At 47.0% G+C, this 25,648-nt stretch overlaps 1 protein-coding gene across 1 annotated transcript in view; it reads left to right on the forward strand.

Moving 5' to 3' along the window:
* Window positions 1-25,648, forward strand: part of ap3b1a (adaptor related protein complex 3 subunit beta 1a) — a 124,195-nt gene that overhangs the window by 47,010 nt on the left and 51,537 nt on the right. Inside the window, exons 17-22 of the mRNA XM_083640945.1 lie at window positions 527-657; window positions 4,736-4,898; window positions 5,702-5,861; window positions 10,931-11,069; window positions 14,594-14,642; window positions 14,910-15,013. Coding sequence (XP_083497071.1) covers window positions 527-657; window positions 4,736-4,898; window positions 5,702-5,861; window positions 10,931-11,069; window positions 14,594-14,642; window positions 14,910-15,013 — 746 coding nt within the window. The remainder of the gene's footprint in view (window positions 1-526; window positions 658-4,735; window positions 4,899-5,701; window positions 5,862-10,930; window positions 11,070-14,593; window positions 14,643-14,909; window positions 15,014-25,648) is intronic.

Below are 25,648 nucleotides of genomic sequence, written 5' to 3' on the forward strand. Positions count from 1 at the left end.
GGGTTAAAGCTTCAAGCATCCATGGGAAAAGGTATTATATTAAAAGAATGATATTGGGATTGATTAATCGATATCAGTTCCTTGAAATGAATATTAATTCGATATTCATTCCCATCTTCCTCAATCCAGTGATTTTTCTTAGGGATGCACAATGATATCGGTACGTCATCGATAAAGGCTTTAAAATGAAATATCGACATCGGCCCAAAACAAACAATTGCCCAAATGCCCGATGCTTAAGTCGTTTTCTTATTGTACCCAGTGAATGTGTACATTGTGAAAAGCATTGTATTTACAGTATGTCTGCAGCTGCCAGTGGGCCGCCATGATAAGAGTAGGCATCATAATGCGTTAAATCCACTACAGGAGAGACTTCATGTTCCCTGAAATTGGGTGGAAAAAATGCGCAATCAGTCAAAAGAGTTGGAAAGTATCGGTTTATCGCATATCAGAAAACAAATCCAATATCGTTCATCCGTACTTTTTGTTTTGACTGAATCGTACTTTTTCCTCTCTCTACTCTCAGATCGAGAGCGTTTCCAACTCGGCACCCTCTCCCACAGTCTCAATATTAAAGCGAGTGGATACCTGGAGCTCTCTGACTGGCCAGCTGTTGCTCCTGACCAATCTGTGAGGAACGTGGAGGTCATTGAGCCGGTATGGAGCACACCCTAACCTTCCTTACTTCTCACTCATTCACCTAGGTGTGGTTCATGTGTGCCATATCCACTGTGATGTTACTGTCAGGTATAAAAGCCTCTGCTCTCTCCTCGTCACACCGATAGTTTGTCTTATGACGTTTGTCTTATGACAAAACATTAATAAGACAATAGCTGTGGCTCGCCGTTGTGTTGATGTTGAGGCAGGTGGCTCATTTCCTGATACGACAGTATGGTCAAAATAAAATGAGGTATTCTGGTAGTCAGTGCGTCTGGTTTCTGTGCACTCGTCTGAGTTGCATCTCCGTACATGTTTGCGGTCGAGCGATCCATTCTAGATCAAGTTCAGTGCTGTTGATGGCAACATACAGCATAGCCTGGGAAAAACCATCATGATCATGTGACCTCACATTCTGTCTCGCTCCACGGATCAGTCTGGACTTCCAGCTACACACATTGATTTCAGGGACTGCATCATAGTTAATGATGTAACCGCACCAATCAGGGACTGCATCGTAGTTAATGATGTAACCGCACCAATCAGGGACTGCATCGTAGTTAATGATGTAACCGCACCAATCAGATCATAGTTAATGATGTAACCGCACCAATCAGATCATAGTTCATGATGTAACCGCACCAATCAGATCATAGTTCATGATGTAACCGCACCAATCAGATCATAGTTAATGATGTAACCGCACCAATCAGATCATAGTTAATGATGTAACCGCACCAATCAGGGACTGCATCATAGTTAATGATGTAACCGCACCAATCAGGGACTGCATCGTAGTTAATGATGTAACCGCACCAATCAGGGACTGCATCATAGTTAATGATGTAACCGCACCAATCAGGGACTGCATCGTAGTTAATGATGTAACCGCACCAATCAGGGACTGCATCATAGTTAATGATGTAACCGCACCAATCAGATCATAGTTAATGATGTAACCGCACCAATCAGATCATAGTTAATGATGTAACCGCACCAATCAGGGACTGCATCATAGTTAATGATGTAACCGCACCAATCAGGGACTGCATCGTAGTTAATGATGTAACCGCACCAATCAGGGACTGCATCGTAGTTAATGATGTAACCGCACCAATCAGATCATAGTTAATGATGTAACCGCACCAATCAGATCATAGTTAATGATGTAACCGCACCAATCAGATCATAGTTCATGATGTAACCGCACCAATCAGATCATAGTTCATGATGTAACCGCACCAATCAGATCATAGTTAATGATGTAACCGCACCAATCAGATCATAGTTAATGATGTAACCGCACCAATCAGGGACTGCATCATAGTTAATGATGTAACCGCACCAATCAGGGACTGCATCGTAGTTAATGATGTAACCGCACCAATCAGGGACTGCATCATAGTTAATGATGTAACCGCACCAATCAGGGACTGCATCGTAGTTAATGATGTAACCGCACCAATCAGGGACTGCATCATAGTTAATGATGTAACCGCACCAATCAGATCATAGTTAATGATGTAACCGCACCAATCAGATCATAGTTAATGATGTAACCGCACCAATCAGGGACTGCATCATAGTTAATGATGTAACCGCACCAATCAGGGACTGCATCATAGTTAATGATGTAACCGCACCAATCAGGGACTGCATCATAGTTAATGATGTAACCGCACCAATCAGATCATAGTTAATGATGTAACCGCACCAATCAGATCATAGTTAATGATGTAACCGCACCAATCAGGGACTGCATCATAGTTAATGATGTAACCGCACCAATCAGGGACTGCATCATAGTTAATGATGTAACCGCACCAATCAGGGACTGCATCGTAGTTAATGATGTAACCCCACCAATCAGGGACTGCATCATAGTTAATGATGTAACCGCACCAATCAGGGACTGCATCGTAGTTAATGATGTAACCCCACCAATCAGGGACTGCATCATAGTTAATGATGTAACCCCACCAATCAGGGACTGCGTCGTAGTTCATGATGTAACCGCACCAATCGGGGACTGCGTCGTAGCCGGGCCAATCGGGTACGCCGCTGGCAAAACGGTAAAGGCGTCTCCCGAAGCAACGAGCGGTAAAGTTAACGTTAGTAGAGTAAACGCAGCCATAAGTGCAGTTATTGCAGAAATAGACTCAACAACAACTAACAACAATTAATCAAAAACAACAGTATGCACTAGCAGAGTTTCTGGGATTTGGATTTGACTGGATCTAACACTGATTGGCTGAAGGAGTTGTCTGTCAAGGCAAGTGAGTGTACTCCCACTACAAAGCATGTCGTGTTAGAGAGGAACATGGCTTCTGGCTGATGGCATATTTGAGTCAAATTTAGCATTGAAAATGTTGGAATATTGGCGTGGCATAGCAAATTATATTTTCACTGCCATCAATATTAAAGAAGGTGTAGTTTTGTTTGGTTTTGTGGTTTTGTGGTTTGTGGTTTGTGGTTTGTGGTTTGTGGTTTGTGGTTTGTGGTTTGTGGTTTGTGGTTTGTGGTTTGTGGTTTGTGGTTTTGGGGGATTTGTTACCACAAATCCCCCAAAACCACAAAATGCACCATGGCTGTAAAGACTATCAGGAAGGTTCCCCATGAGAAGCCCGACAAATCAATGCTTCATCAATGGCACTGGTAATCATGGAGTTTTGCGCTATTTTATCATCTCCCGTGAAGTCTGATCTCCCCCGAACACTCTTACCTGGTGTTTGGCTTCCATCATTCTCCTTGTTCTAAACCACTGGATGAACAACTCAGCCATGCAGATTAGGTCCTTCTCATTCTGTAAGATGCCACTACTGGAGATATATCATGCCATCAAAGTGACCTCTGGGGATATAAGATGCCACTACTGGAGATATATATATAATATATATATATATATACACTACTGGAGATATATCATGATACATACTGGAGATATATCATATAATATATATATATATATACACTACTGGAGATATATCATGATACATACTGGAGATATATCATGCGATCAAAGTGACCTCTGGGGATATTTTGCTTGTAGTGTTAACCTCGAAGGGATCGATGGACCAAATCCACACCAGGAACTGAACTGCCTGTAATTAGACCCTGACTGTTAGAAGACTTATATTGATGTTTCCTTCGTTTAGACCTTATACTACAGTTGAAGAAACTTGGTATTGATTGAAATAAGGCTGATGATGCCCCGGTGATCAAAAGCTATTTTCTTATTTGATTGAAATGACAGTATAATCTTGGAGGCCAGGTTAATTAAATTTGTAGAGCACACCATTTCTCCTGAATGGAGTCATTTAACGTGTGGCACATCATTGACATTATATGTTCTAATTATTATTACAACCAATATATCTCATAGGGTGGACAATCAGAAATGGTCTGCAAGTATATCTTTGAGGAGAACGCAACCGTGGCTTTGGGATGATGAGGGAAATCTAGCAAAGCTCCTTGCATCTATTTGCTGTCATGCTGTTTGCTTTACTGTCTATTTGCTGTCATGCTGTTTGCTTTACTGTCTATTTGCTGTCATGCTGTTTGCTTTACTGTCTATTTGCTGTCATTCTGTTTGCTTTACTGTCTATTTGCTGTCATTCTGTTTGCTTCACTGTCTATTTGCTGTCATTCTGTTTGCTTTACTGTCTATTTGCTGTCATGCTGTTTGCTTTACTGTCTATTTGCTGTCATGCTGTTTGCTTTACTGTCTATTTGCTGTCATGCTGTTTGCTTTACTGTCTATTTGCTGTCATGCTGTTTGCTTTACTGTCTATTTGCTGTCATTCTGTTTGCTTCACTGTCTATTTGCTGTCATGCTGTTTGCTTTACTGTCTATTTGCTGTCATGCTGTTTGCTTCACTGTCTATTTGCTGTCATTCTGTTTGCTTTACTGTCTATTTGCTGTCATGCTATTTGCTTTACTGTCTATTTGCTGTCATGCTGTTTGCTTTACTGTCTATTTGCTGTCATGCTGTTTGCTTTACTGTCTATTTGCTGTCATTCTGTTTGCTTTACTGTCTATTTGCTGTCATTCTGTTTGCTTTACTGTGCACCTGTTCAGGTGAAGGAGTGGGCACCATCAGTAGGGAAGGTCAAGGGGAAGGGCAAGGGCAAGCCAACCAAATCAGACGACAAGTTCTACTCTGACTCTGGAGAGGAGGACCAGGAAGAGGAAGGCTCTGGGAGCAGCAGCAGCAGCAGTGAAGACAGCAGCAGCAGTGAAGGTTTGTGTGGTTTTTTTTTCTTCTTCTGTTTGTTTGCATCTGTCCGAGTAAATGGTCCTTGCATACCGGGGGCGTCTCTGCAATTAATTAGCACGTGAATATTTTCAAATCTATATCTAGTCAGTACAACCGTGCATACCAGTGGAGAAGTTTCCCTTAGTGATATTGCAGCTTGTATTTGTTCAGACCAACACGAGGGTCGCAGGTTTGAACCCCCGGCTTGGTCGGCCGTCCGTACAGGCACAATTGGCCGTGTCTGTGGGTGGGAAGCCGGATTAAGGTTATGTGTCCTGGTCGCTGCACTACTGCGCCTCCTTTGGTCGGTCAGGGTGCCTGTTCGGAGCGGAGGGGAACTGGGGGGAATAGCGTGATCCTCCCACGCGCTACGTCCTGCGGTGAAACTAGTCAGGTGGAGGGGGAGGGGGGGGGGGGGGGGGGGCGACTGGCTAATGCACATGTAGGAAGTATGTGCTCGTCTACAACTCTTCCCAGATCGGCAGAGGGGGTGGAGCAATGCTTGCGACGGCAGGGGTAATTAGTCAAGTACAATTGACCCTTTTCACATCAGCCATTTTGTGTCTCAAGGCAGGGTAAGCACAGATGAAACAATAACATTAATGATGGTTTTTCAATTTCCATTGTTCCACTGTCAGGGCCCTCATTAATGTCATTGCTTACACCTCTGTTTACCCTGCCTTGAGACACAAAACGGCTGCTGTGGAAAGGGTCTAATGGGGAAAAAACAGTATTTAACATTGTTATTCAGGCTGGATATGTTTCTGAGGGTGTATTTGGCTCTGCAGAGTCGAGCAGCGACGCCGAGAGTAACGCGAAGAGCAGCGAGCAGTCCGACAAGAGCTCCAGTGACTCTGGGAAGAGCTCCATTGACTCTGAATCAGACAAAAAGACCAAAAAGACCAAGAAGGCACAGCACAAGAAGGCCAAGCCGGCCACTATTGACAGGTACAGTGAAATCCCCCCTGTGTTTTTCTGAGTCTTAACAGCGTGGTTTTCTTGGACGTGTCCATGTGTCACCTGCTTCTCTCTCTTTCAGGCAGGCTCTGCTAATTAGACAGGTGTGTGTTTGTGCTCGTCACAGTCGGCAAACGTGGCCGGTCCTTTGCTGCATCAATCATCTCTACCTGCATCTGTTCACCTCTCTAGCCATGTTCATATTCTGTGTGAGAAGCCTGCAACAGACATGCAGCCTCCCTCTGTTCACTTTCATCTTTCTTTTTGCCCGTCCCCCACACATCTGTTAATGTCTTACCTGCTGGAGCCTAGTTATGGTTAAAGACCCGCAAATCTCACATCCGGATCACCACCAAAATAGGGCTGGGCGATCTCATTGAAATCACATTGTTTTTGACCAATAAAATCACAATAGCCTAAATCCCTCAATATCCATATTGTGACAATATTGTAGGGGTGACTATTGCTGCTTTCAAAAAATATTTACCCTGTGAGGCTTTGGATAAATAATGATCAGTAATGTGGATATAATGACGAAGTGGGCGAAGGCAAATAATAGAACAGCTTAGAACAGTCTGGTAAATTCTGAAAATGACATCACTTCAATGTAATGCTTAAAACCAAGAAAAAACAACACTTAGGCATATCACCATATTACCATATGCAAAACCTAAGACGATATCTAGTCTCATATCACGATCTCTCACTAATATAATTGGGCGACCGGCGACGTCGATACGCGGCTAGACAGGCGGCTAGTTGATAGCATCTCGATATATTGTCCAGCCTTACACCAAAATCTAATCAGCTGATCCTTGGAACAAGGGCATCAGTCCACCAAATGTCATCTAAATCCATTTGTTGACTTTTTGAGATATATTGCTGACAAACTGATATAGGGTGAAAACTCCTCCTTGCAACATCATTTGCAGAGGTGACAACATAGCCTACCCCTCTATTGTACTGTATATACACACACTCATCTTTCCCTCTGTCACCACTCACACACACACAGGCTGGTAGAGCTGTTAGAATATCCTCCCCTCTGTCACCACTCACACACACAGGCTGGTAGAGCTGTTAGAATATCTTCCCCTCTGTCACCACTCACACACACAGGCTGGTAGAGCTGTTAGAATATCTTCCCCTCTGTCACCACTCACACACACACACACATGCTGGTAGAGCTGTTAGAATATCTTCCCCTCTGTCACCACTCACACACACAGGCTGGTAGAGCTGTTAGAATATCCTCCCCCTCTGTCACCACTCACACACAGGCTGGTAGAGCTGTTAGAATATCTTCCCCTCTGTCACCACTCACACACACAGGCTGGTAGAGCTGTTAGAATATCCTCCCCTCTGTCACCACTCACACACACACAGGCTGGTAGAGCTGTTAGAATATCCTCCCCTCTGTCACCACTCACACACACACAGGCTGGTAGAGCTGTTAGAATATCCTCCCCTCTGTCACCACTCACACACACACAGGCTGGTAGAGCTGTTAGAATATCTCCCCCTCTGTCACCACTCACACACACACACAGGCTGGTAGAGCTGTTAGAATATCCTCCCCTCTGTCACCACTCACACACACACAGGCTGGTAGAGCTGTTAGAATATCTTCCCCTCTGTCACCACTCACACACACACAGGCTGGTAGAGCTGTTAGAATATCCTCCCCTCTGTCACCACTCACACACACACAGGCTGGTAGAGCTGTTAGAATATCTTCCCCTCTGTCACCACTCACACACACACAGGCTGGTAGAGCTGTTAGAATATCCTCCCCTCTGTCACCACTCACACACACAGGCTGGTAGAGCTGTTAGAATATCCTCCCCTCTGTCACCACTCACACACACAGGCTGGTAGAGCTGTTAGAATATCTTCCCCTCTGTCACCACTCACACACACAGGCTGGTAGAGCTGTTAGAATATCCTCCCCTCTGTCACCACTCACACACACACAGGCTGGTAGAGCTGTTAGAATATCCTCCCCTCTGTCACCACTCACACACACACAGGCTGGTAGAGCTGTTAGAATATCTTCCCCTCTGTCACCACTCACACACACACAGGCTGGTAGAGCTGTTAGAATATCCTCCCCTCTGTCACCACTCACACACACACAGGCTGGTAGAGCTGTTAGAATATCTTCCCCTCTGTCACCACTCACACACACACAGGCTGGTAGAGCTGTTAGAATATCCTCCCCTCTGTCACCACTCACACACACACAGGCTGGTAGAGCTGTTAGAATATCTTCCCCTCTGTCCTCTGTCACCACTCACACACACACACACAGGCTGGTAGAGCTGTTAGAATATCCTCCCCTCTGTCACCACTCACACACACAGGCTGGTAGAGCTGTTAGAATATCCTCCCCTCTGTCACCACTCACACACACAGGCTGGTAGAGCTGTTAGAATATCTTCCCCTCTGTCACCACTCACACACACAGGCTGGTAGAGCTGTTAGAATATCTTCCCCTCTGTCACCACTCACACACACAGGCTGGTAGAGCTGTTAGAATATCTTCCCCTCTGTCCTCTGTCACCACTCACACACACACAGGCTGGTAGAGCTGTTAGAATATCCTCCCCTCTGTCACCACTCACACACACAGGCTGGTAGAGCTGTTAGAATATCCTCCCCTCTGTCACCACTCACACACACAGGCTGGTAGAGCTGTTAGAATATCCTCCCCTCTGTCACCACTCACACACACAGGCTGGTAGAGCTGTTAGAATATCTCCCCCTCTGTCACCACTCACACACACAGGCTGGTAGAGCTGTTAGAATATCCTCCCCTCTGTCACCACTCACACACACACAGGCTGGTAGAGCTGTTAGAATATCCTCCCCTCTGTCACCACTCACACACACAGGCTGGTAGAGCTGTTAGAATATCCTCCCCTCTGTCACCACTCACACACACACAGGCTGGTAGAGCTGTTAGAATATCCTCCCCTCTGTCACCACTCACACACACACAGGCTGGTAGAGCTGTTAGAATATCCTCCCCTCTGTCACCACTCACACACACACAGGCTGGTAGAGCTGTTAGAATATCTTCCCCTCTGTCACCACTCACACACACACACAGGCTGGTAGAGCTGTTAGAATATCCTCCCCTCTGTCACCACTCACACACACACAGGCTGGTAGAGCTGTTAGAATATCTTCCCCTCTGTCACCACTCACACACACACAGGCTGGTAGAGCTGTTAGAATATCCTCCCCTCTGTCACCACTCACACACACACAGGCTGGTAGAGCTGTTAGAATATCTTCCCCTCTGTCACCACTCACACACACACACAGGCTGGTAGAGCTGTTAGAATATCCTCCCCTCTGTCACCACTCACACACACACAGGCTGGTAGAGCTGTTAGAATATCTTCCCCTCTGTCACCACTCACACACACACACAGGCTGGTAGAGCTGTTAGAATATCCTCGCCTCTGTCACCACTCACACACACACAGGCTGGCAGAGCTGTTAGAATATCGTTAGTGCGAGTTCCATTAACGAGCTAATCAAGGGGAATTTTCCTCCAGTAGCGTAACCCACATTTACATGGCTAATGGATAATGACTTTTGATTGGTCATTTAGCAGCCTGGTGTTACCAATGAATGAGATTTGAGTCATTACTATACTGAATATGCTCATACGCACACACACACACACTCTCTTACACACTGGCAAATTTAGTTTCTTATACACTCGACTTCGTTTGCTCACGAGCAGCTCACACAGAATGTACCTGATTTTGCTCTGTGTGTGTGACAGGCCGGCGGCTGACCCTGCTCCCTCCATTAGAGAGTATAATTAGAGCAGCGAACCCGTGTTCACTCGCACACACACGCACACACATGCACACACACACACGCACACACACACACGCACGCATGCACACGCACACAGAGTAATTAGAAGCAGCTCACCCCAGTGCTTCCACAACAAACACAGCATAATGCCCTCATTATGGCCCAGTCATTTCAGGCAGAGCCTAATCAGGCCCACAGTGATTTATATCGCCTTTTCCTGTTCGCAGCAAATGAAATCTGTAGGCCAAATTAATACTGGCTTTTCATCATCGCCCAAGTTAGAAAGCCAGTTACCGTCACAATTCTCCTCGTTAATTTAACCCCGCTGAAAATGGCAGGCAGGCGGAGTAAACACTCATTATAGGGACAAATTGAAGAGAGACAGAGCAAGTCAGAGAGAGAGAGAGGGGGGGGGGGGGGGGGGGGAGATGGAGAAGATCTTTTGAGCAAATGCAACATTGAATTAACTTCACAAACAAAAGCATGTTGATCTTCGTTGTTCTTCTGACTGGGGCAAGTTGAGGTTTGTGGGCAAAAAAAAAAAAAAATCAAAGTTTGTGTTGTCTTGTGGTTCCTAGCCTGTTTGCTAGCCCTCAAACTATACCTGTTTGAATGCTGTTTATGATATATTAAAAGCAGGATGTGTTTGATTAAAGATTCAGACTCCCCTTAGTTCCATGTTGGAAGGTTTCACTCTAAAGCCAAAGCCAGTAACTGGTCAGTGTTGTGCTTTTCAGATATCATCTCTAGCACTTGTATTGATCCCATCATCCATGTCTAACTCAGTCTTGTGTCCCGGTAGTCTCTCCCCAGATTCAAATATTCTGTTGAATCGCTGCTCTCCGCATACTACATAAGTGAGTCTGTGCCAGTTAACAGCCACTGCTGGTTTTGAAGGCGGGTTGAAATTGAATGAGTGACAGGTCATAGCACCGATGAGAGAGCAAATGGGCTGCGCCTCCCGTGTCGTCTGATCGCAAAGTCGTTACTGATTGGAGAGGACTGAAGCCATCACTGGCATATGACTGGCCAAGTGAACGGTTCCCTCCCATAACCAGCCCTCTGAGGGAAAGTGTCCCAGACCCAGAGAGAGCTCTGCAGCATGCAGTAACGTAGTGTATCCGCGTAAGAACTCTCATGGGTCTGGCGTCGAGACTAGTGTCCCGGTGTGTTTCAGTGACTCACATGAATCTAACTCAGTCTTGTGTCCTGGTGTGTTTCAGTGACTCAGATGAAAACGGTAATGGTCCTGTGGTCCAGGCCAGCAGCTCCTCAGCAGAAAGCTCCTCTCAGTCGGAGACGGAGTCTGAAGACGATTCAGACTCAAAGCAGAAGAAGAGCGGTGGGAAGTCCAAACCCAAGGTGAGTTCATGCTATAGTAATGTGAGGTATAGATGCTGTTATGCTACTAAATGCTATCGATTAGCAGGCCAGGCCCATTATACATGATGTACTATATTCTTACTAGTATACTTCCGTAATCACATCTATACCATGGCCACTTGCCAAAGGTTAAAAAGGACTGCCTTCACTTTATGTAGAAGAAAAATGATGACAATACTAGGGCTGGGTATTGGCAAGGACCTCACTATACGATACGTATCATATCACGATACATGGGTCGCGATACCATTGTATCACGAAACATTGCGATACATTACATATTGCGATATATTGCAATACTCTACATAATTTACTCAAATTTAAAAAATAGAGCTAAAAATACAACACACTGTGTACCACCCAGGTAGTGTAATAATGTGTACATCACTTTATATTGATAACTTAGTGGGCAAATTGAGTCAAAACTACTGAGTGTTGAGTGCGTTACTGAACGCACTAAAATAAAAAGTATTCTTATTGTGTCACTGAACAGACGGCTGTGCAAAAAAATCGATATGGGAAATATCGATACAGTATTGCAGAAAAAAGTATCTCGATATATTGCCGTATCGATTTTATTGCACAGCCCTAGACAATACACACTAATAAAAATAAATAAAGTCCGCACACTGGATTAACTGGCTCGCGGGTCAGTTTATTTTGACATTTCGATCAAAAGGTCTTCATCAGAATGAAGCAGGAAGTAGTACCATCTTCTTCAATACACTAATAGCCTTTTTTTATATTCCCAAATTGAATAAATACTGTTCCCTTAACTGCTTTTGGTTTGAGGTACTGTAGACACAGTTTCTATCTGCATCGCTCAACTAGAGACTGAGAACATTCTCCCAGCTTTCATTAGTCTCTTAGAACAGACGAGTTGGCTTCCGCAATTTTCAAATGCCTCCGCCATACCGTCTGTACTTCGTGGGGGAGAATCATGCACCAACCGGAATGGGAAGCAGAAAGGCGGGTCTTCCGCTCATTAGTCCAATCAGAATCCAATATGCCGGCAGAAAGGCGGGTCTTCCGCTCATTAGTCCAATCAGAATCCAATATGCCGCATTCGCGTGTCGTGATTGGTCGGATTCCGTAGAACTTCCTTCCAGTCTGAAGGTTTTTTTCCCAACTTCCTTGTGCATGTTCTGGGGGTGTAACATACAGACTGTATATAGCTGCATTCGCCGGATGTAGATGATACAGTCTGTTTTAAGAGACTAAGCTTTCATACTTAAAACTGGGTGGAAACTATTTGAGAGTAAAAAAAAAAAAAAGAAGCTGCATCGCAGAACCAATCCAGGGTCTTAAGGCGGCCCTGCATGCAGAAGTCGTGTGCTTGTAAAACGGATCAGACGGAATCGATAATGTAACGTTACTGGGACATCCATTTTCAATGTGCTAAAAAGATCTCTCCGTGTTACAAAGTGATTGGCTGTACCTCCAGTTTGTTTCATTACGGAGAAGAATGGGGGGACAGCGTCATTCCCGGAAAAGTGACAAAGGGGGCGTGGGTTTGCTAGCGGCCGTTCAAACTATCTTTGACAAGAAGTTCCCAGACGATTGGTAGGCGGAGATCTCCAATGGTCTGGGAGCCGAGAGTAGAGTGGTCGTTAAGTGATTCATCTGCTGGGGAGAATCTTTATTCTAGTTTGTTTGAATAGGCTGTGAGCTCCATGAGACTGGAGCACACTAACGCTGAAACATGCTTTATATTGATCTTACACATTTAATAGAACTACTTCAAAGCCAAACATTTGTCAGACATTTTTTTTTTTTCAAACGCTCCCAGCCAATCAGAATCAAGTAACCACCTAGGACCTTCTGCAATAGGTTCATGTAGTCTTAAGCGTATGTTTACCCGTGTGAAATATGATGTTACCGTGGACCAGATGAGGCAGAAACTGTACTGTTTTCAGCCCTCTTCTGTTCACCTCTGTAAAGTATTAACGCCATGTATTCCCTGGATACACCTGTGTGCCCAGAGCTTAGAAATCACATCTTCTACTGTGGAATAGGATTTGCTTTCCCCTTTTCAAATCTCAGTCACTCTCACTCGCCCCCCCCCCCCCCCCCCCCCATTTCAACCATCGCTCTCTCTCTCTCTCTCTCTCTCTCTCACCTGTTCTGCTCATCATGCTCTCTCTCGCCCTCCCTTCCCCTTTCTGCACTATGAAATTCTCATTTCATACACTTTGGCTGATGAATTATGCATATTTCTGCCTTTTTCTCTGTCTCGTTCTCTCTCTCCATACCTCTCTCTCTCTCTTCCAGACCTCTATTTACTAACAGGGTTTCCGTCTCTATTACCAACCCCCCCCCCCCCCCAGGTGTCAATCAGAGAGGATCGGAGAAGATACGGCCACTAACTTTATTGTTTTGTTTTCGCTCTCATTCCTTCTCGCGCCGCCTCCACCCTGTTTTCGCCTCCCCGTTTGTTCGGCCTGGAGAAAAGCAGAGTGGAATTGTATGCTTCTTTATGTGACGGGAATGAAGCCGTGGTTGGTTAGGGAGGGTGTGCGGAGAAAGGCGGGCGATAAAAGCGCTCGCGTCGTTCAAATGCCTTTTTTTTTTTTTTTTTTTCGAGCGCGTTTCGTAATCCCCACGAGTCAAACACCTGCCAAGCGCGCCGGAGGTGGCGTGTATCGCTTGTGACATGACAGCGTGTGCATGACTGGTCGACGCACGTGCCAGAGATGTTGGCGAAGTATACAGAGTTATCTCTTTTTGGGGGAGGGGATGAAGGTGTCATGTGGTGAGAGACACCGTCAGTGAAATTGAAACACGCTAGCCACCAAATAGCACGCTCGCACCATTTCACTACGAGTTGTCACTTTCCTGCCCGGGTCCCCTTCCCTCACTCACTCCCTCGCCTCCCGCTCACGTGCCCGCTCCTCTCTCACGCTGCAGAGTGTCACCATGCTGTGTTCACGTGCCCGCTCCTCTCTCACACTGCAGAGTGTCACCATGCTGTGACGTGCCCGCTCCTCTCTCACGCTGCCCAGTGTCACCATGCTGTGTTCACGTGCCCGCTCCTCTCTCACGCTGCAGAGTGTCACCATGCTGTGTTCACGTGCCCGCTCCTCTCTCACGCTGCAGAGTGTCACCATGCTGTGTTCACGTGCCCGCTCCTCTCTCACGCTGCAGAGTGTCACCATGCTGTGACGTGCCCGCTCCTCTCTCACGCTGCCCAGTGTCACCATGCTGTGTTCACGTGCCCGCTCCTCTCTCACGCTGCAGAGTGTCACCATGCTGTGACGTGCCCGCTCCTCTCTCACGCTGCAGAGTGTCACCATGCTGTGTTCACGTGCCCGCTCCTCTCTCACGCTGCAGAGTGTCACCATGCTGTGTTCACGTGCCCGCTCCTCTCTCACGCTGCAGAGTGTCACCATGCTGTGTTCACGTGCCCGCTCCTCTCTCACGCTGCAGAGTGTCACCATGCTGTGTTCACGTGCCCGCTCCTCTCTCACACTGCCCAGTGTCACCATTCTGTGTTTGTTCTTCAGGTGGAGGTCGAGTCCAAGAAGGAGGTGTCTCTGCTGGACCTCGATGACTGTGAGTCTGTCCAGCTGCTCTGTGCTACATACTGTCAATCACTCAGATAGATTGCTTGATCAATTCACCGGCTAAAGGATGTGAGGCTGGTTGTAGTGAGGTTAATGCGCTCTTAAGTGGTTGCTTTCAGTGTGTGGTGTTTTCAGTGTGTGGTGTTTTCAGTGTGTGGTGTTTTCAGTGTGTGGTGTTTTCAGTGTGTGGTGTTTTCAGTGTGTGGTGTTTTCAGTGTGTGGTGTTTTCAGTGTGTCTCTCCTCTGGATCCCTCAGTTTCTCCTGCACCCATGACGGCACCAAACTATTCCGTCCTCTCCACCAGCCTGCGCTCAGACCTGGAAGGCCTTTCTCTCTCCAACATCTCTTCCACCATGCAGGTTAGTGGGGGTGGGGGTGGGTGTGGGTGCGTGCATCGGAGAGACCATAGATAGACGCTAGACCAGGGATGTCAGAGATACGGCCCGCGGGCAGGTTTCATCCGGCCCGCGAGATGTTTTGGAATATTAACACGTTCACTGCCAATGACGTGTTGATACGTAAAAAAAAATCCAACGGTTGACTGCCAATGACGTGTTGATACGTAAAAAAAAAAAAAAAAAAAAATTTTGACGGTGGGACGTTGATCTAACCCTTTTACATCTCTTATATAAATATTGAAGCCACCGAACGTGTACAACCCATTCCACCGACCCACTAAGTGGCGACAGTGCTCTCCAGACTAGAAAAAGCTGAGCCAAAACTGCAGGGGAACGCGCGATGAAACCATTCTCATACTGTAAAATGGATTGGCGAAAACGCTTTCGCTTTCGCGCTGATTGCTGGCGGTGGGGGATTGCAAATTTGCATAATAGATTATGGGTGCAACACACTTTGAAACACGCAGCATAAATAAGACCAGAATCGCAAAAGAAACCCCGTTTCTTGGGGTTTCTCAACCGAAACCCCAAGAAACGAGCGAGCCCATCCTCGCCCAGCGGCTGCCAGCAGACAGGAGCAGCAGCAGCAGCAGAAACGAGCTTGTGACACGCCCGCTGCAGCCAAGAAGAACACACACGGAGGGAGGAGTTTGAAGTAGAGGGGGGTTTCCTGCTGTTATGGAGGAAATTACTGTTCAAAACTATTGTTTAGATGTCTGACGTCTTACTGATGCCAAAAATGAATGGTTAAAGTGACTGTTCTATCGAATTTCACAAAAAGCTATTTATCTCAGCTTAAATTTTCAGACGCTGAAACCATGCTGTATTCAAGTGCTAATGCCTACATAACTACTAACTCTACAAACTAACTATTTTAGACAGAGAAAGCACACATTCTATTACCGTAGTTCTTTTGAGATATTTTGTGTTCACAAAATCTTAGCAGAAAAGAATCCTCGGGTCTTGAAAGATGAGCCAGAATCCTCAAAAAAACCCTCTGGCAGAAGCTACCTACAGTAAAAAAAAAAATGGCTGGCAGTGAATGTGTTAAAAAAAAAAAAAAAAAAATGTTTTAATTATTATTATTATTAAATTCGCACCCCATTATCATGAACTACGTGTGGCTAATAAGCAAGCTAAGAGTTCATTCATAAGTTAATTAACCTGCACTACAAGGAAGTATGTCAGTAGGTCATCAGGTGTAAACAAAGCCGCCATGATGCCACGCTGGAATTGAATCGCGCATTCAGCTACCTACCAAAAAACAAAAGAATCAACAAGATCAGGCGCGGACTGCATAATCGGGCACGTCGGGCAAATGCCCGGTGGCCTGGCCTGGCCTGCAAAAAAAAAAAAAAAAAGAAATTGTGCCCGCAGTCAGGCCACTCACTGAACAGCAGGCCAGGCGCCGCCTACTGGTTTACTAGTGGTTTTATTACCGGTACTTTATTCAGGGTTAAAGTGGGTGCATCTCATTGTAAAATTGGACTTGGCCCAAATTGGGCTTCAAACGGCCCAAATCGGGCTTCAAACGGCCCAAATCTGGCTTCAAACGGCCCAAATTGAGCTTTAAACGGCCCAAATTTTTCAGACGCCGGCACGCGCGTCGGCCCGTATCGGCCTGGCCTGCTTGGTATCTAATGCCCGGCCTGAATTATGATCCCAGTCCGCCCCTGAACAAGATGCTGTCGAAAAAGAGAAAGGTTGACACGGAATGCAGGCAGTTTCAAGAGAAATGGAAAGAGCAGTATTTCTTTTGTGAAGTAAATGGGTAAATGAGTCGAATTGATTTTAGTAAAAAAAAAAATCCGGCCCCCATGAGGTCTCAGTTGAACAAATCCGGCCCTCTACCTAATATGAGTCTGACACCCCTGCGCTAGACGGTATAAGAAATATGGACGTACGTAGCCACGGCGATGTCACCCATTGGTTTCTGCCCTCCCGATTTGAAGGCTCGAGTTTGGCATTGTGACCGTCACAAGAGCCGCTGCAGCACCGCCTACTATTGGTCCGTGATCGTCGAGCTGCGCGATCACTGGACAGGCGACCTGTCAATCACGCCCCAAAGCATAGCCTGCTTTATCATCTATTTGACTCTAAATGAGACCATAGTTTACTAAATGAACATCATGTTGTATTGAAGAAGACTAGAAACTAGTGATTGAGACATAAACTCATTAGGAAAGTGTTTACTGAGGTCATAAATCATGTGAGGAGTACGGTCAATCCCGTATTGTCTTCCATACAATGAGACCTCTTTTTGAAGCCAGTGGAGACGCCCCCTGCAGGCCATTTGAAACAATGCAGGTTTAAGGGACTTCACATTGGCTTCATCCTTCAGAACCGGAGGTTGCCCCTGTCTGACACTGACAGAACCTGCATCTCTGTGTGTTGAGTCTATTGTTCCTTTCTGACACTGACAGAACCTGTATCTCTGTGTGTTGAGTCTATTGTTCCTTTCTGACACTGGCGGAGCACCGGCGCAGCATATGAGGTGGAGAAATGAGCCTCGCTCCCCTGTGGAACGTTTGTGCTCGCGGGGCCGGCGGCCATTGACCTTTTCTACCTCCTTATATTTATTAGCAGCCAGGATGGAGTGAACGCTCTTCTTCTTTCCTGGATCTTTGATGGCCTCCCTCTCTCACCCACATTGTCTGTTTTCCCTCTTGACATCTCCGTGTCTGTGTCTCATCCATAAGTCCACCCCCCTCTCTCTCTCTCTCTCTCTCTCTCTCTCTCTCTCTCTCTCTCTCTCTCTCTCTCTCTCTCTCTCTCTCTCTCTCTCACCTTCCATCTCTCTCTGTCAGCTGTTGCGTCCCTTGTGTCTCTGTGCTGTGTATATCTGATGTTTGACCTTTCCCAGTGTGACGGCTCCTTCCTCTCCTGTGTGTGTGTGTGTGAGTGTGTGAGTGTGTGTGTGTGTGTGTGTGTGTCTCTCTGTATGTCTGTGTATTTTGTCTCCTTTCCCCCCTGGGAGCTAAAATGTCCAGGCCATTTGCTGCTGCTGCTGCTGTGTCTATTTTCTCCTCTCATAACCAGCTCCTTTTCTAACTCTATTGTCTGTCGTGTCAAACGTGATTTCCCTAGCCTCGTTGATGATCAGATATGGGGCGTGCTATATAAACATCATCAGAACACATTCTCCTCCGATAAAGCCACACCGGCCGTATATTGAAAAATTGTTTTGCCTCCAAACGAGCCGTTTTGCCTCTCGTGAGTCGTGAGACGTTGTGACATCACAAAGTAACACTCGTTTAATTTGCCTGCTTACAGCCCCGCCCCCGGCCGCCAACTGAATGTGGAAGATGAAGCTTGTCTGTCGCATAGAGACACTGCATGAAATAGGCCACGCCCATCACGGGGGAAAAGCGTCATTTTCCTTGAATTAAACATAGCTAAAAGCTGTTGTGTGGTCGGCTGCGCAGACAACAAATGTAAAAAATCGTCATTTTCAAAATAAAACGTCAGTATGAATGAAGTTTGGCAACAATCCGAATTAACTCATTGAGTGCCAGCCACTTTTGGAGAACGGACGCTCCCAGTGCCAGAGTTTCAGAGCTTTTTTCAGTGATTTCTCGAGGCCCACAGAATATTGTGTGATATTACTATGTAAACAATGAACACGCAAAAAGAACGATGAGACTCTTTTCTATCATCAGCAAAAACAGGTTTATTGATATCATTTTCCGTTCTTTAGTTATCAGCCGGAGAAGATAGCTTGATTTAACAAAAAAGAGCAGTTTTTTTCTAGAAGCTGAGATAATGGCCCTTTTGTGAAATTAAACATTTCAAACACATCACTGACTCTGAAGCTAATTTTCTGATGTAGTCACACCTCAAAAATAATTTCCTTCAATAAAACAGTGAAGGCCAGGGAATTTTGTTTGGCAGAATAATATTTTTAGCTGCAACCAGCAGCGCTGGCCCCTGCGTGCGCTGCTGGTTGCAGCTTCTTGCTGATCTTGATTTGCTGCTGGTGGGCATCGGATATTCTGGCTTGCGTTTGCCAACCCTGTCCTGCTGCCTGGGTCTGTCTGGGTCAGTGTTGTGTGCTGTACTGCGTGCCCCCCCCCGCCCCCCCGCCCCGCCCCGCCTCAACTGCACACTCCTCCTTATGGGAGGTGGCTCTCTGCTGAGTTTGCTCTGCACTGTGAAGGGTGCGCGTCGGCGACATCCAGCTTTTTCCGCGTGTGTTTGTCACCGGCTACTACTGTATGCTTCCAGTTGAGAATAATAACGGCTGATCATGCGAATGGGCTGTCGGCGGCAGCCTGTCGCAGCGGACATGGAGGAGCTCAATTGTGGGAGCAGATTGGCTGCTGCCTGCTGCAGGCACATCTAACGTTAAAACGCTTCATGCATATCGATGCATACGGATGCGATGCGATTTCCGTTTCCTCAACGACTTATTCTCTGTTTTTCTCTGCCTTTCTGTTAACCTGGAGAGCACTGTCGCCACCTAAGGGTTCTGTAAAATAGGTTATAGACCTCCAATAGCTATAATATTTGTACAGGAGAGGCAGAAGGCTTTGATCGACGCCCCACCGTCAAAAAACGCAATTGACGAACATGTCCGTCCTTGGCACTCTACGTTACTATTTGAAATGACGAACATGTCCGTCCATGGCACTCAATGAGTTAAGCTACACTGCGGCCAACTTCAGTTACATGTTCATAACGTTACTGCTGCGAGGAGCCGATGGCTGTACCCGGTTGGCATTTAACGTTACAAAAGCACGTTGACAGTGTTTTCTCACTGCCAGTAGCCTAACTACAGTAGGGTTTGACAGATAGCTAGTCCGACCGGTGTCAGCATAGTCAGCGCTCCCGGTCCTCGCTGCTCGTTAAAGATTTCCAATAGGCGTTATTCTGATAAACTGGTCATATATATGTTACGTTCTCACCCGACAAATATGAAAACTTAAAAACAGTTTGGGTTTTTTTTTTGCTTGAAAACAGCTTTTTGGCAAGTCTAAATGACTGCGGAAGGCGTACTCTACTTCCGTGTTTAAAACCGGAAAGACGATTACGAAATGACGTCATGCAGAAGCGTCCTTGTATGGGCAAAGAATAAGGTGAATAGCTGCAGCAAGGATGGATCTATCCTAACAGATCATTGGATCAGATTCAGAGGTCCCGCCCTCAAAACAGTGCATAGTTAATGAGGGGAGAGACAGAGTCGATAGAGAAGTCCCACAGAGGTGTTTTTTTTGGTGTGCAAAATAATTAATAACCTTGTTTTAAAGACCTATGAGACATGTTTTAAACAGCTAAAAATAGCGTGAAGTTCGACCTTTAAAAAGACGCCGAATAAGAAAATTAATTATGTGAATCCTCTTTCTTATATTCAACCTTCATACATGTACTTGGCGTCCTGGAAAATGTGGGAACATTGAGGTTTGTGAAGTGCTTGAATGGGATTTATTTTGTGCTTCGTTGTTGGTGCTTTTAATCTTGGCAGATGCACCCTGGTGTAAATGCCCCATGTTGCTGTTTGTACCCTGGTGTAAATGCCCCATGTGGCTGTTTGTACCCAGGTGTAAATGCCCCATGTTGCTGTTTGTACCCAGGTGTAAATGCCCCATGTTGCTGTTTGTACCCAGGTGTAAATGCCCCATGTGGCTGTTTGTACCCAGGTGTAAATGCCCCATGTGGCTGTTTGTACCCAGGTGTAAATGCCCCATGTTGCTGTTTGTACCCAGGTGTAAATGCCCCATGTGGCTGTTTGTACCCAGGTGTAAATGCCCCATGTGGCTGTTTGTACCCAGGTGTAAATGCCCCATGTTGCTGTTTGTACCCAGGTGTAAATGCCCCATGTGGCTGTTTGTACCCAGGTGTAAATGCCCCATGTGGCTGTTTGTACCCAGGTGTAAATGCCCCATGTGGCTGTTTGTACCCAGGTGTAAATGCCCCATGTGGCTGTTTGTACCCAGGTGTAAATGCCCCATGTGGCTGTTTGTACCCAGGTGTAAATGCCCCATGTGGCTGTTTGTACCCAGGTGTAAATGCCCCATGTGGCTGTTTGTACCCAGGTGTAAATGCCCCATGTGGCTGTTTGTACCCAGGTGTAAATGCCCCATGTGGCTGTTTGTACCCAGGTGTAAATGCCCCATGTGGCTGTTTGTACCCAGGTGTAAATGCCCCATGTGGCTGTTTGTACCCAGGTGTAAATGCCCCATGTGGCTGTTTGTACCCAGGTGTAAATGCCCCATGTGGCTGTTTGTACCCAGGTGTAAATGCCCCATGTGGCTGTTTGTACCCAGGTGTAAATGCCCCATGTGGCTGTTTGTACCCAGGTGTAAATGCCCCATGTGGCTGTTTGTACCCAGGTGTAAATGCCCCATGTGGCTGTTTGTACCCAGGTGTAAATGCCCCATGTGGCTGTTTGTACCCAGGTGTAAATGCCCCATGTGGCTGTTTGTACCCAGGTGTAAATGCCCCATGTGGCTGTTTGTACCCAGGTGTAAATGCCCCATGTGGCTGTTTGTACCCAGGTGTAAATGCCCCATGTGGCTGTTTGTACCCAGGTGTAAATGCCCCATGTGGCTGTTTGTACCCAGGTGTAAATGCCCCATGTGGCTGTTTGTACCCAGGTGTAAATGCCCCATGTTGCTGTTTGTACCCAGGTGTAAATGCCCCATGTGGCTGTTTGTACCCAGGTGTAAATGCCCCATGTGGCTGTTTGTACCCAGGTGTAAATGCCCCATGTTGCTGTTTGTACCCAGGTGTAAATGCCCCATGTGGCTGTTTGTACCCAGGTGTAAATGCCCCATGTGGCTGTTTGTACCCAGGTGTAAATGCCCCATGTGGCTGTTTGTACCCAGGTGTAAATGCCCCATGTGGCTGTTTGTACCCAGGTGTAAATGCCCCATGTGGCTGTTTGTACCCAGGTGTAAATGCCCCATGTGGCTGTTTGTACCCAGGTGTAAATGCCCCATGTGGCTGTTTGTACCCAGGTGTAAATGCCCCATGTGGCTGTTTGTACCCAGGTGTAAATGCCCCATGTGGCTGTTTGTACCCAGGTGTAAATGCCCCATGTGGCTGTTTGTACCCAGGTGTAAATGCCCCATGTGGCTGTTTGTACCCAGGTGTAAATAGCTAAATTCACACAAATTAAAAGAGCGATATGTGATTTGGGAGAAAGATTGAGTCAACACGGTTCTCATTTTGACAGGTCTTCAAATACTGGTGCTTTGAGTTGGTGGAAGGTCCGACGCACCACTAGCTGCTAGCTAGCTAGCTGCAGTTTCATGTAGGAACTAGCTATGCAGTTTGGTCGAAAGAATATAGTTCCTACATGAAACTGCTCACAAGGTCTGTGTGGATTATCTTGACGTGTCATGATTTATGGAAAGAGACTTAAAAAAAAAAAAAAAAAATGGCGCTTTGAGCACCACAAGTTGATTGCCGTCCAGTTCCATTCTTGTATTGGAGAGAAGGCAGAAATCTCTAGGGTGGATATCTCCAAAACTCACACAAAATGATCTAGATGGATGAATAGCACTACAGGTGAGAGGAAAAATATGTATTGTGGATTTTAGGGTGAGCTGCCCCTTTTAAAGCTAAGCAGAAGAGACTAAAGGCAGAGTTTGGGGAATACACACAAGAGAGTAAGCTAAACTAGCAGCAAGACCTTCTTCTTCTGTTTAGTTTAACGGCAGTTGGCATCCATAAATAGTTGGATTACCCCCATCTACTGGACCTGGGCTATTTCATGTTTTTTACTCCGCACCCCTAGGTTGACGGACAGCCTCCAATAATCTCGTACCTCCCCATATCAGCCAGTTCTGGGGAACTATAATAGATAGCCATTTTGTGGGCGTTCCCACGTCTGTGTGGGAACGCCCACAAAATGTTACTACGGCTGGCGCGCGAGACTAGATGGTGGGGTAAAACCCCCCATATATCTCAATGGGCTGACTCACCAAAGGGCAGTGCTGTGGCTCTACACTACAGGATTGGGGATTCAAAAGCAGGTACATAGACGTCTGTTCAGATGATACGTTCACTGCGGGGGTTGAATCCGTGATCCTGTCTTGCCTGGGCTGGGCTAGCAGCTAAATGCTAACTCTGCTGCATTGGAAGAACGGAAGGATTTACCCCACGCTGATCCATTGAACACGCGTCTATGAGGGGAGTCTACTTCATTCTGTTATCAGATGCAGCTCTAAACAAGCATATTGAGGCCTTTCGTCACACTGTAATGTTGATTTTGTGCCAGTAGGGGGTGGCATTGACAATGACTGGGGACTCAGTGGTAAAGCAGGAATCACCACCGACTGTCCCGAGGGTGGAACTACAGTCCATCACTGGTGGGGGACAACATTCTTTACTTGTTTGATTTGTGAAAAATCTGTCTGAACTTTGCACGTGACTTTGTTTACCTTCACGCACTTCTGGGTGTGTGCTCACGGTACAGCGGAGAACGTCTCTTCCCAGCAGCCTCTCTGCTGCGGCTTGGCTCTACTCGCTCGATATTCTGCCTCTGCCCATCGGGTCCTGCCGGCCTGTCACTCCGTGTGATTGACAGCTGCTCTCGGGCCAGGGTGTTTATGCAGCGGGGGGGGGGGGGGGGGGGCTTGTTAGTGGCTCTCTCCCCCTCAGGTGAAGGCCAGGCAGGAGTAATAGAGAATAGAAATGCAGATTAGAACAGGGAACTTTTCGCACATCAACAACACCTGATTTAGAGTCAATTCTATGCATAAATACATGATGGGCATCGGGATTCATAGACAAGGGTAAATAACCTCACACACCTTTATACACACACGCCCGCCCGCGTGCGCGCCCCTCCCCTCGCAGTTTCTGAGACATGCGCGCACACACTCGCATATCAGAACAGACTTCGCACACACACACACACACACGCACACACACACACACACACACACACACACACAACGCGCTGGCCCCCGGTGTCATTTCTATTCCTCAGCAATCCGCCCACAGTGGCAGTGAGTCTGTCTCAGCTGAGTGCTCGGGCCCTTTTACAGAATTACTGCATGGTTATCAAAGGCATTTAGATTAACCCCGGTCACTGTCTCTGACCCGCCCCCCCCCCTCCTCCTCCTCCTCCTCCTCCTCCTCCTCCTCCTCCTCCCCTCTCTCCCCAGCCTCTTCATGCTGCCGCTCTCTCTAATAACATTTTGACATTAGGATCTCTCACAAATGCCTCTTAAATCCACCCCCCCCACACACACACACACACACACACACCACCCAAACCCTTTTCCGCCCGCTGTCCGTGCGTGTGTACGCCGGGGGTTGGCTGTGGCTGATAACTTTTCATTCATAATTAGCAGTCAGCGAATGGGGCCGCGTTGGGGGGAAATTGAACTGTCAGCGGCGGGGCGCGGGCCGTTTGACCCCATCACGCCCAGTGGGGGCCATCATAATTTGTTCATTTGGTGCCCATCAGGCGGGCGCCAGCTCGCCCCTCCTCCTCCCCCGTCTCCCTCCTCACCCCTCTGACCCCCCCCCCCCCCCCCCCCCCCCCCCCGTCCCGTAGCGGGCGCTCTCCGGGTTCATGTCTAATTATGAATCAGCAAAAGCACTTGAATATAGCAGCCCCGCCCCCTGCCCTCCACACCCTCCTGCTGCCACTCAAACTGGGAGATTGCCTCTTAAACAGGACGAGATGCCCACAAGGAAATAGCAGGTCAGTGCGATGTGCCTGTTACAGCACAGTGCATCTGAGCTGTAGGTCTGTTACAGCACAGTGCATCTGAGCTGTAGGTCTGTTACAGCACAGTGCATCTGAGCTGTAGGTCTGTTACAGCACAGTGCATCTGAGCTGTAGGTCTGTTACAGCACAGTGCATCTGAGCTGTAGGTCTGTTACAGCACAGTGCATCTGAGCTGTAGGTCTGTTACAGCACAGTGCATCTGAGCTGTAGGTCTGTTACAGCACAGTGCATCTGAGCTGTAGGTCTGTTACAGTACAGTGCATCTGAGCTGTAGGTCTGTTACAGCACAGTGCATCTGAGCTGTAGGTCTGTTACAGCACAGTGCATCTGAGCTGTAGGTCTGTTACAGCACAGTGCATCTGAGCTGTAGGTCTGTTACAGCACAGTGCATCTGAGCTGTAGGTCTGTTACAGCACAGTGCATCTGAGCTGTGTGGCTGTAGGTCTGTTACAGTACAGTGCATCTGAGCTGTGTGGCTGTAGGTCTGTTACAACACAGTGCATCTGAGCTGTGTGACTGTAGGTCTGTTACAGCACAGTGTATCTGAGCTGTAGGTCTGTTACAGCACAGTGCATCTGAGCTGTGTGGCTGTAGGTCTGTTACAACACAGTGCATCTGAGCTGTAGGTCTGTTACAGCACAGTGCATCTGAGCTGTAGGTCTGTTACAGCACAGTGTATCTGAGCTGTAGGTCTGTTACAGCACAGTGTATCTGAGCTGTAGGTCTGTTACAACACAGTGTATCTGAGCTGTAGGTCTGTTACAGCACAGTGTATCTGAGCTGTAGGTCTGTTACAGCACAGTGCATCTGAGCTGTAGGTCTGTTACAGCACAGTGCATCTGAGCTGTAGGTCTGTTACAGCACAGTGCATCTGAGCTGTAGGTCTGTTACAACACAGTGTATCTGAGCTG

The sequence above is a fragment of the Poromitra crassiceps genome, assembly GCF_964638095.1.
Source record: "Poromitra crassiceps genome assembly, chromosome: 8".
Lineage (NCBI taxonomy): Eukaryota > Metazoa > Chordata > Actinopteri > Beryciformes > Melamphaidae > Poromitra > Poromitra crassiceps.